Raw genomic sequence first — 12746 nt, forward strand, 5'->3', positions numbered from 1 at the left:
GCGCTCCAGCGAACGGAAGTTAACAACGCGTCAAACGATTCCCTCGAATCGAGGGAATTTATGGCCGATAAAAATTACGGTGCCCTAACAATCGAAGATAGCGAATTGGACCGTAAAGATATCGGCGGGCCGGACGTAAAACTTGCGAACCATCCTCGGATTTCCATCGGGCATATTGTTCGGCGAGAGCCCTTCGGAGGACTTCCGGCCGAGGAGAGTCAGAAAGGCCGCGCGCAGCGGCATGAATAATTCATTGTAATGATAGACTCGCGGACAGTTTATGCCTATTATTGGCGGGATCACCGTCGGATCGTTCCGCGGACGATCTCGATTCGCGATCGTAATGGCCACCCACCGGCTCCGGGCTCTCCGCGGGCCAATTTTCGAGCAGAGAGTGCGCACAGAGAAAGAGAGAGAGAGAGAGAGAGAGAGAGAGAGAGCGCCTGCAAAGGATTCTTTCGTGGCCGAGTCCGCGAGCTGGCTAAAGCCCCGAGCGGAATTTATCGCGGAGCGTAATAAACCGTAATCGTTGCCCCGAGTTTCGCGGCCGGTGAATATTTCGCGTTTAGCTCGCCTAATCTTGAATTACGAGCTTAAGCTCGCATCCGAGCCTGCCGCGAACGTGCTGACTGCGAAATCACCTTGGAAAATGATTTATCATCCCCAATCGCGCCCAGCCAGTGCTCCTTAATTTTTCCGCACCGGACAACTTCATTTCTCCGCTCGCATACGAAAGATCAGCGTACCGTTCCGCGCGAAAATGCGTGCTACGGGAATGGAAAAAACGGGATGAGCGATCAGCCCGGCTTGTTACCGTTAGGTTGACCTTGCGAACGGTGGCCTTGACATTAAACGGAGAACCAGTCGGGCCATCCTCCACGCAGGAAACGCGATAGATCGATAGAGCGCGGCGATTACGTCGCGAAACGACGCGACACGCGACCCTGCGTTACGCGGAATGGTTACCCAGTTCGAACGTAGCCGAGTTCGTTCCCAGCGAGACCTAGTTTCATCGGGAATGCTCTCGCGGGATCCTGCGCCCATTTAAACCGGTTTCACAGCGCGAAAATCTTGAAAGTTTAGTCCTGAAGGATCGAGTCCCAGAGATCCAGTCACTTTACTCGTTTAAGTACCCTCGAACGCGGCTGGAAGATGCTCGGAGATTTGATCGGGCTATGGCAGGATTCAAAGTTGAACATAAACGCGTGGATAGCTCGCATATTCATTCTGGAAGCGTTCGAAGGAGTAATCTTTGTAATCCGATAGTATTAACACTAGGTTTACGGGACCCGTCAAAATGACGGGTTCTAATATTTTTAATTTACCATTACCGAGATTGTGAAGATGCATCCATGACACATTGTTCAACAAATTTCTTTCTTTGGGTATATACCATAAAAAGGAACAGCTAAAAATTTCGATAGATAAATTCTTGTTATTTTTATGAAATAATGTAGAATAGAATTTTTAGTGGTCCGTAGACCTAGTGTTAAGTAGCAATATCCCAGTGATAAGTAGCATATCTTTGAGAATTTATCTTTCAAAAACTTGACAAGCTTTCCTGACCAATCTTTTTCATCTGAATGTGTATATCTTCGAGTGTATGTAATAATTTTTTCATAAAGAAGTATTACCCATTGTCGATGATGTGGATGTTCTTTCGGACTTGGATAGTTCATTAGCGAATTATTTGGATTCGGACACTGGAAACGCTTGGTTTCACATTTGTCTTTTAAATTTTTGTTGTTGTTGATAAATAGCAAAATCATTATAGATTCCCACCGATTTAGTTAATTATAAAATTCGAAGAAAATTTGTAGGAATCTCTACGAACACAAAACTCTTTGATCTAGTAGTTTGCAGTGGAGATGATTAGTAGAAGCATCAATTGTTCGTAATAGCTACTCGGACTAGATTTTTCTCGAGAGACCCGCATGCTCGGCTCTCGACGATCATACGAAGGGCCGACGTATAACGAGCCCGTCTCGTCTTCTACGATAATAAGCAGATTAAACGAGACTGTAGGATATCTGCCGGCTGCATCAGTAATCTCGCGCGGACTGATACGGCACGCTGATCGCGTTAGTCGCGATCATTTAACGCGTCACCGAGCCGGGGATAGAGAGGCTCGCGCACGCGAGAACACTGCCGATGCGATTTCAACGAAGTCCTGAAGGAACTTGTTACACCCGATTCCGGGCGCCGATCGAACGGCGACTAATTAATCGACCGGCTTTCCCGCGCTGTCCGGACTGTTTTAAGGCTCGTTAGCGAACGTCTGCTCCGATGGAAACGCGCGGAGAGCGGCAATCAGCCGATGAAAGCTCTCCCGGACTCCTTCCAACCGCTTTTTGCTTCTTCAAGTTTCCGTGTCATGAGCCGTCGAATCGTTTATAGCCCATTTCGGATCGATCGCTCTTCGGCATTGATGGCACGGAGCATAGCGGTGTGGTTAAATGTCATGCTGTGCTGTGCATGCGGAATTAGGTGCCGTGTATGTCACCGTTTTGCTGATTTTCAAGCCGCTCATGAAATGCAGATGTTTTTCCCCGATTTTTACGGGACCGATAAGTGCAGTATGTTCTGTATTATCGACCCGAGGAATTTTGTTGAAAATGGAGTACTGTATAGAGCACGTCAAATTAGGAGAAGTTTAAGTCATCATTTTGCTGTTACTCAATTTGTTTGTAAAACACAGTCCTTTCGATCTGATTGTCAATTGCTGTCACCGCCCTTTCAATTTTCATTTGAACGCTATATCCGACATTTTCTATGTGATCGACACGAAGGATTTTGTTCAAAATGGACTATTACGTAGAGTGCGCCAAATTAGGGGTAGTTTAAGTCCCCATGTAGCTGGTTTCAAATTCGTTCATACAACACAGGCCTTTGAATTCATTTTTTCAATTCAATATCATGAATACACTTTTAAACGCAAACCTGACATTTTTTACGTAATCCACACAGGGGATTTCGTTCAAAATGGACTATTACATACAGCGCGCCAGATTAGGGGTAGTTTAAGTCCCCATGTAGCTGGTTTCAAATTTGTTCATACAACACAGGCCTTTGAATTCATTTTTTCAATTCAATATCATGAATATTCTTTTAAACGCAAATCTGACATTTTCTACGTAATCCACACAGGGGATTTCGTTCAAAATGGACTATTACATAGAACCCGCCAAATTAGGGGTAGTTTAAGTCCCCATGTAGCTGGTTTCAAATTCGTTCATACAACACAGGCCTTTGAATTCATTTTTTCAATTCAGTATCATGAATATTCTTTTAAACGCAAATCTGACACTTTCTACGTTATCCACACAGGGGATTTCGTTCAAAATGGACTATTACATAGAACCCGCCAAATTAGGGGTAGTTTAAGTCCCCATGTAGCTGGTTTCAAATTCGTTCATACAACACAGGCCTTTGAATTCATTTTTTCAATTCAGTATCATGAATATTCTTTTAAACGCAAATCTGACACTTTCTACGTTATCCACACAGGGGATTTCGTTCAAAATGGACTATTACATAGAGCCCGCCAAATTAGGTGTAGTTTAAGTCATCACTTCGGCGATCTCGAGCTCATTCACGAACTACAGACTCCTGAATGTGACAATTTCTACTAAAGCCGCTACCTTTCGCGGCGCCGTCAAAAAGCGATGTATTTCGCGTCGAACGATCTTACCACAAGTCGGGCACCGCATTGCTCGATTCAATGGCTACTTGATTGATTCTTCCGACTGCTCGCACCTTGCGGAAACTCGCTTGGATCTGGCGGGAAGGCGGAGCTTGCGCCGAGCTGGAAGCTTTTTCATTTCCCGGGGTCGAGACCGCGAACGATTCGAAGTAATAGGGGATCCCGCGACAGGACTCGGCCGGGATTTTCCGAGGACTTGAAAGCCCTAATCCGCCGCGGCTGAATCCCTGGTCGTGCGAGCTCAATACCACCGAAGATGGGGGAGTTTCCATTCGGATCTCGCGGCTGATCTTCCATCCGCTTCGTTCCGGCTACGAGCGCCGGGGACCGGCTTTCGCCTAAGTCCGCGGACTTTTTAACGGCCGACAATGTACACCGTGAAAACGAAAGGAGATCTTATTTCCCGCGGTGAATAGACTCCCTCTCTCTCTCTCTCTCACTCTCCCGCTCTGTAATTTCGACGGTTCCGGATTACAGCGAGAGAGGCTGAAAAGCTGTCCCTCGGCTGCAAAAGTAGAAACTAATCGACCGAAGAGACGTCTTTCCGGGCGCGAAAGAGTGTATTCACGCCCATTAGCGAATGAACCACTCGATTGTTTTCCTTTTCCCAGTGTCGCGCCACTTTCATCTCGTCGCTGCCTCCGCCCGTTTCGTATCATTGCCTCGTGATATTCGTGGAGCCGGAAGATCTTTGTGCGGTTTCGTAGAAAGTTTCCGGGAAGCATGCGAGATCCAATTTAATACGGTCTCGTTTCATTCGAATTTTTTTTAGACTTGTTCGAGCTTAGCATTTAATCTGTATAGCAAGATATTTAATGAAATCGTTGAATTTTTAGTCACGGTATTAAACACGAACGTCTTAGACTTCACGCAATGTTTAAGATGATTGGCTAGGGTTAAATGAACGGCTTTCATTTCGTGGGACTTCCCCATCTGAAGCTTGTCTCACACGATGTCTTTTCAAACGCTCTTAATGTATGCTAATACGCAAAACTGGCCGGCGAATAGCAAATTAACTTTCTCATCGTGGGCGTCCCTTTACGAATACTATTTTCTAAGCGGCGGTGAAGCTCGTAGTAATTTTTTAAGAAAACAGTTCCCGAAGGAGTCACGGACAACTCTCGAAGATTCTGTGTAGTCGTAACACTTTTTTACGGGTCAAATAAATTCTACAAATTTATCGCTTGTAAGCCGATGTTCCCGTGTACGGCCTCAGCGAATTGGTGAACGCGAGAAAACGCGTACGTTAAAATGACTTTCCAATCGTGAACTGTTATGAAGACGTAATGAAAGTAAAATTGGGATCACAAAAATGTTACCACAATCACAATATAATTTATACCATTGAGAATACTACGACACGACGAAGCGAAAAAGTTACTCATTGAATTCAGAAGAAAGTGAAAGGTTACTGCAAAGTGGCAATTAGACTGCGGATTTTACGCATTTGTGACAAATATTAGTGAAATATAAAACTAAAGATCAAAAGAATTTAATAGTATAAATGTTTAATAGTATTACCAACTAACTAAAATTGTCAAAGGCAGAAATATTTGTCTGTACCAGTATCTTGATGTTGAAAATTTTTATTTTGCATGAAGATCCGTAGTCATCTCCAATTAAAATGTTAACCCTAACCTAGCAGCTATTTCTCTACTGCTATTGGTATAAAATGGTAGCTCTACTGCTCTACTGCTCTGGTATATTCTGGTATATTCTATTATATTCTGGTATATTTTAGTATATTGTAGTATCTTCTGGTATATTCTGTTATGTTCTGGTATATTCTAGTATATTCTAGTATATTCTGATATATTCTGCTATATTCTGGTATATTCTAGTATATTCTGATATATTCTGATATATTCTGGTATATTCTATTATATTCTGGTATATTCTAGTATATTTTAGTATATTCTAGTATATTCTGGTAAATTCTGATATATTCTAGTATATTCTGGTATATTCTGGCATATTCTAGTATATTCTAGTATATTCTGTTATCTTGTCGTATACCCTGGTATATTCTGTTATATTCTAGTATAGTCAGGGATATTCTAGTATATTCTGGTATATGAGCAGTGCTATTGGTAGCTATTTGTATAAAATGATCAATGAAGAATTTTTATGCAGATCTATAGTCTATTTGTAAGATTCGCTTATGCCACGATATTTTGCATGATATTAGGGGATATCATTGGTAGGATGTCCTGAGACTCGGTCACCTAGCGAAACATCCGATCGCGATCCCATCGGCGACCCAGCTCGTTAGAGTGTATTCACTTTGACATTCTACAGCGTATTCACAGATGCCTGTTCACTGTTTCAGGAGCCAGCACAGCAGGACAAGCTCGCCAGATTGAGGCACAGGCTGGACCAACAACAGAGCAAGCTGAATCGGCTGCGATTGCTCAGATCGCAGACCGACCAGTCGCGTGCCAACAACGCCACTCTGAGTAAGTCGATTAATAAGTCCCTTTCCACGTGCACTCTTAACCATTCAAACGCCGGTGCTTAAAAGCGACAGCCTATATCGTTTCATTGGATCGAATAGAATGCAGTTTCGGATTTCACCAGTGTGTGCCTGTTACTGTCTACAGAAGTTGCATTGAACTAGTCGTCAATAGACTGCGGATCCTTAGGCGAAATAAAATTAGAGATTGGGCTCCTAGAACCAGAAGCCAAATAGGTATTTCTTGTTCTCTTGAATAATTTCAATCGGTTGAAAACAACACATCCATATTCTTAACTCCATTTAATCTTCTTAGTATTTTCAATTCCATCTCAATGGACAAACACAACATAGAAAAAGCGTTTGGTGTTTAAAGATACTTTTATATTATTTCCAACCCAAAGATCTTGCAACAAATTAACACAAATCCTATTTCGCGTAAGAACTCAAAGTCTAGTCATCAGTAGACTGTGAATTTTATGCATTTGCATCGAGATTGAGCAGTTATAATATTCAACGGTGGAAATATTGAGAGAATCGAAGGGAGTGAATAAATTAATTTCGACCTGTTGAAATGGAATTGAAGAATGAGGATATTTTACTGTCGACCCATTAAGATAATTAAAGAAAGAGTAATTTCAAGGTGGGTCCTGCTTCTTTCAATGGAGGCAGATAATTTTGACTTTGCACAAAGAGCCGCGGTCCAGTCGTCGCTTTTGTAACATACCATAGAGCGTTCAATAATCGATCGGAGAAGAACGGTCTCACCTCGTGCAATTTTTCGGGTGTGAGATGAAAGAAACGCGTAGTCTGCGATATTCGATCGGATTTTTGCAAAGTTCCACGTCGCAGAAGCGATTAAGGTCGTCGCCTATCTGGCAGCACAAGCGTCAGACCAGCATCAATATATATTCACATTACTTCCATGTATTTTAATAGAAGTGTCAGTCCACTCGACAGCGACAGCCTCGAAGCTCTTCCTTTTTCTTTCTCCTTCCGGTAGCACGTCAACGCTGATCTCCATTGTCATTGAAGTGTTGCGCTGGTTAGATGGACGACGACCTTTTATTCCAGCTATCAGAAACCTTTCTCCCGTGCAAGCAATTCTACGAGATCAGACGAGAGACAGACAGAGAGAGAGAGAGAGAGAGAGAGAGAGAGAGAGGCCGGTCAATTTGAGAGATTTGGAAAGTCTGCGAATTTGTTTGCGGTGCACGGTGGGGGATCGATCGCGGCGGGATCGATCGCAATTCCGGTTGTCCCATTCGGCGGATCCATTCCGCTAGGATAGCCTATAAAACGAGCGATGATAAACCTCGTTAATCCAATTCACCGGCAGCCCGGCAGCATATTGCGTTCGAAAGTGAAAGTTCGATCCCGGCGCGGCCGGAACGAAACACGGCGCCGAGGAAACAGAAAGAGAGAGAGAGAGAGAGAAAGAGAGAAGAGAGCAATAAAGTGAGAGAGAGAGGAAGAGAGAGAGAGAGAACGCGGAACGAAGAGGAATTCCCGGCCCGAGTCCTTTCGGTTATACGGCCACGGTGAATATCGATATCGCCGGAGAACCAGCCCTTGGTATCTCGACAACGCACAGTGGCTCGACTCGCGATTCTAGACAGGCAAAGTTATTGTTACCGCCGCTTTTTAAAGTCATTTTTCACTTGCTTCTGCGTGACAGTGAGCTAGATGAATTGGATGCATGAAGATCACTTGATCTCTTGCCGTGCGATGTTTTTAATTATTATAATCGTCAGATCCTAGATTCTTCCTCGTGTTGAATAATTTCCTAAAAGAAAGTTTACATTTACTCTATAGTAAGAAATTATTCGCGACAAAGAAGTCCTAATTAAATTATTCCCAATCACCGTGCAGACTCCTAATTTCTCTAGTAGGATCGTCAAGGGACCCTCCCTTTGATACAGAAATCAAAATTGTTGCTTCTCGAACTTACCCCTGCAGGAGTTACGGGTTTTCGAGTAAAGGAAGTTTGATGGGGGACGAAGCAGTATGCGAAGACGGACAGGGTTTATTTGCAGGCTCGCGAGCCACACCCCTGTCCGAGGCCTCGGATGGTTCCAGGGGGGTTGTCGGGGGTGACCGGTGGCTCGTCGAAACGTTTGTCAAGCAATCTCGCAATCAAGCCGTAGCGATGACTCGCTGATGGGCCTGAACTCAATTACCCCGTGCCGGTGGTAAGAGACGAAGACGTGTCGCGGAGGGTGAGACGGATCAATCCCTTCGATTTATTTTCCTCGAACCCCCTCCCCCCCTCTCGGTCTCTCCGCCTCCATTATAATTATTCGAATCACGAAAGCACGACAATAGGGAAATAAAAGGGGGTGCCGGGAGGACGAGCGCGATAGATCGGAGAAAGTGGAAACTTGATGGCAAAGAGGCCGAAGGGATGAGAGAGGGTTGAAGGGGGTGCTATTGACAAAGAGGAGCGAGTTCCGCGCTCTATAGGAAATAGATTACGCGAATTTCTGGGCGTAACGCGATCAAAGACTCCTGTTCGGCCCTCCATTCTCGGCGTTTCGCTCGATTGCACATCTCGTCACCACCCCCATCCCCCGCAACCCTTGCAGAACTCGCGAGCGAGAAACTCTGCTCGAAAGACGCGTCCGAATAGGAAAACTTGCGAACATAATGGACAGGAGACCGGGAACCGAGTTTGAACGGATCCTTCAAGCCCCGCAGACACCGAAACGCTTGCCGAACCCTTCTAGAGGGTTGCAGAGAGGGGTTGAAGTAGTCAGGAATGGTAACGAGTCGAAATTTCTCCTAATGCGTTCGCGTTAGTGTTTCGCCCTTCAAGTTCCAACCAAGAGAACTATTATCGCTGGTGATTCGGGCTCTGAGGTAACCAATGGCGTAGACGATTTTCACCCTGGGAACAAGTTAGGGTCGCGCCTTTTCAACCTGACTCACCCCAACGTCTATTTACAGACCGATTCAGGTGGCCTCTGAAGCCTCGCACAGTCAGAATATTCGTAATTTTAGGGCAAGGTGTAACACCCGAGTTACCCTCCACCCTTATGGTTCCCGTGCTTCGAAATGTTCATCGGATAAAAAAAAAGCAACAGGTGCATCTTCGAGAGAAAAGTCTGAGCTATCTGTCGCTTTCCGCCAAAACGGCGTACAGCGATTCTTCTGCGTTCCCGAAGCGGTTAGAGTCAAAAGGACCACTTTCGCTTTGACGTTGAATTACTTGGCCGGGATTTTATACGGGAGAATAGTCGCTTTCAACCGGTGTACATGTGAGTTGTATAAAAAATTTCTCGTCTGGTCCGTGTAACACTGCGAAGTGTAACGAAATTGTAGAAATTGTTCAAAGCGCCGTTTGCGCTGCTGCAACGTTGGCGAAAAGCAATTCAGCTGAAAGTTTGAAACAGCGTTAACAGAGGTTGCAGATTTTATACTTCTCCGCAATTTTTCGAAGATACATGAAACTGCGAATCTGCGTGTAAAATAAAAATTGTCAAAGTCCATTTTAAGGAGCAGAAGCCAAATACTGTCCGTGCCTCACAAGAAGTCTCGCGGGAGGCGCTCGCTCGCTCCTCCTATCCCCACCGTTGACGCTCCAGTAGGCTGATGCTTAGGCTTTGACGTCACACGCTGCATAGTGTATGCAACCGCTGTAGCCAATAGAGCAGCCAGAGGCGTGCCCCTTCCACTCTGACCAATCAGCCCCGCATTCCTTTCACGAGACTTCTTGTGCGGCACGCACAGTACAACATTCTTCTTTTTATAATTTGAATAAGCTGAACCCAGTACATCGATGTGCTGAAATTCCTTTAGCTTGTCTGCTTTAAATTGCACCTATTCAATTTTGTCTGTTGTTGACCATTGTGACATTCTGAAAATATTCCGGGGAACAGTGTCCAGAAAATGAAAATTGTTTCGAACAAAATTTAAACAGTAAATACAAATGTGGTTCCTTTCTATATACTTGTCCATAACCAATACGTTGAGCATTAAATGATTAGCGTTCCAATTTTATTTGATCGAACTGTCTAATTGTCTCGCGAGGCTCCCAAAGTTGATTTTTGGATCCGTGATCGGGAGTTTCTTTCCGTCTTGCGAAGTTTCCCGGTTTAGTTTATCGGGGAGGGGAGCACGTGTCTCGCATTCGTTCGACTTTGATACGCGAGTAATCAGCGGCGGAAGACCAGGAGCGGAGAAGAGTCGGAGCTCAGTCCCGGAAGTTAGTGCTGTTAGGAGCTAGGAAAATACTGCTAGACGGAGCAATGGAAACGTAAACTGTATTTGTTACGGGACCGGGGTACTGGAGCGAGTTCCGTCGTCTCGAGCTGCGCCCGGCGAACCCCCCCGAAACTTTATATTATTCTGACCCAATATTCCACGAGAACGGTCGACGTTTCTACGCGCAAGTACGTATTCATATTCGCGATCCTCCTTCTCCTCCTCCTCCCTCCCCCTCACTCCCCAGGAAAGTTTACGGGCCACCCAGCTGCAACCATGTCGACTTCCGATTCTCCTCGGACGGAATCTGCGAGTCTCCCGACGCCTAAGGGATGAAAAGCTGGGAATGAATTGGGCTGGAATTTTTTCTACAGTGGCTTCCAAGTGTCTTCTCTCCTTTCCAGTTGATTTTACAGTGGGACGTTCGTAATCGAAAAAGTTACAAGTCTGAGAGTGAAACTTTACATGTGGGTCACGTTGGCGTATTTGTTCAAGTATATTACAGTGAGTTCAAAATATACATTTTATAACATGTTTGAGAAGTACTATGTTCAAGCTATCGATGGTAGAATTCAATTCTTTATGATAATAATTTGACTTTAGACGGTACATCAAATTGAATGAAACGCCGAGGAAAAATGGTTCATATAAATCATTATTCGGAACAATTTAGAATTATGCCTAGTATTTTTGTCGTTAATCTTCAATGTTTCAAGTATAAAATGTGTCAATCATCCCGTGTCGATACCTGTAACATTGTTCGAGCTAGAATTTTTTAAAGAACAGTTGCCTCTGGATCTTTCATCCCTCGTAACTTAAAGAGTTCAGACAATCTTGAGGAATTAAGAATCAGGCAGATAGAGTTGTAGAGTTATGACGTTGAATGTATGCAGTGTGGTCACTAGACTGCGGATTTTATGCATTTACGACAAAAATGAGTAGATGCAATTTAATACAGTAAAAACATTAGATGAATTCAAAGCTACTGTCATATTATTTTCAACCCGTTAAACATATTAAGAAAGAAATCGAATTTTTATTTTACTCCAGTTTGTCGCAATTTAGGTAGACAATTTTTATTTTGCATTAAGATCCACAGTCTAGTGATCACTGATCCCATAATTTCATTTAGGTTTAACGTTAATCTCGATTTAGTCGACGAAACGTCTTCACCCCCCGACGAACTCGGAACTTTCAACCCTTATAACTGCGATAGTTGAACCAGTATCGAGGAATTAAAAATTAGGCGTTGATAATTAGGCTGGTGCAATTTCATAAAAATTCCTGATCTCGTGCGACTAAAACGTGGTCCCATAATTTCATTCGGATCATCCACGATTTAGTTCAACGTTTCCACCCCCAACTCTGAGCCGAAATAAGAGTAGTCCTCCCGATCCCCTGATCCCGAGGCTTCACGAGCGACTCGGTTTATTCGAAAAAATAGGACTCCCTTGAATTGAACGGCCAGGTCAATGGCGGTCGCTGGTTTTAATTAAAAGAAGCTACCCCCGGCCGTGACCTCTCGCCCCCGCGCGTTACCCAAACGAGTTAATGCGCGGCTTGAATCAATCCCACCGTGTAAATGGCAGCACGCACGATTTTCTCGACCAATGGCGAAGAACGTTCTCATTCCTTGGCCGTTTCCCATATCGTATGTATACTACGCGCCATTTCGAATCGCCTCGTGGATATTATACTTACTTCGTGGAACGAATTTTCACGGATGAAAAACAGCACAGTATGGACGCCGAATATTAAATCCGACACGTTTAATATTCCATCGGAGCGGATCTTAACGGGCTCGTGCCGTGGAAATTTATCAGATCTTTCGACGTAAACGATTTTCCGTTCGAGATTCGCCTGGCGCGGACCGGCAATCCTCGGATAAAGGATTTCAATTTTCACAAATTTTTCAAATCTCGCCGGGTTGTATCCACATCGGTGGAGACACCTGGTGGAAACGCACGTCGAAACGAAATACACATAGAATCGGCCGAACCGCAGCTGCGTCAACAGTATCTGACAAAAGTCACGAATCTACTTTCGGATTTTCGGTTCAACTTGTCTGAACTCCGGGGCAATATTTGTCGAAAAGCGATCGATACTCTAACAGTCTAAAGGCCGTCGCACACGCTCCGTCTTGCCGTTCCTTTTGCTTGCGCGGCCATAAGTTCCAGTGCAACACTCTGAGGACTACAATTCGAAAGAAGCTTCTACGAAACACGTAATAAGGCGAAGAAATATTCTTTTCGGTTCCATTTCCCTATTTTCCTCCATACAAAAATGAATATTTGTACAACAAATCTATTTGTCTGGCTCGGTAGGATTTACAAATGTTAAAGAACAGATACTGTGAATTAATTAACTCTTTGTTCTCGGAGACTTTTC

General features: G+C 44.3%; 1 protein-coding gene across 2 annotated transcripts in view; it reads left to right on the forward strand.

Moving 5' to 3' along the window:
- LOC143365533 (uncharacterized) overlaps positions 1–12746 on the forward strand; it is a 194964-nt gene that overhangs the window by 149237 nt on the left and 32981 nt on the right. For both annotated transcript variants that reach the window (XM_076805810.1, XM_076805809.1), the window contains exon 4: positions 6033–6159. In XM_076805810.1, coding sequence (XP_076661925.1) covers positions 6033–6159 — 127 coding nt within the window. The remainder of the gene's footprint in view (positions 1–6032; positions 6160–12746) is intronic.

The sequence above is a fragment of the Halictus rubicundus genome, chromosome 2 (assembly GCF_050948215.1).
Source record: "Halictus rubicundus isolate RS-2024b chromosome 2, iyHalRubi1_principal, whole genome shotgun sequence".
NCBI classification, from domain to species: Eukaryota; Metazoa; Arthropoda; class Insecta; order Hymenoptera; family Halictidae; genus Halictus; species Halictus rubicundus.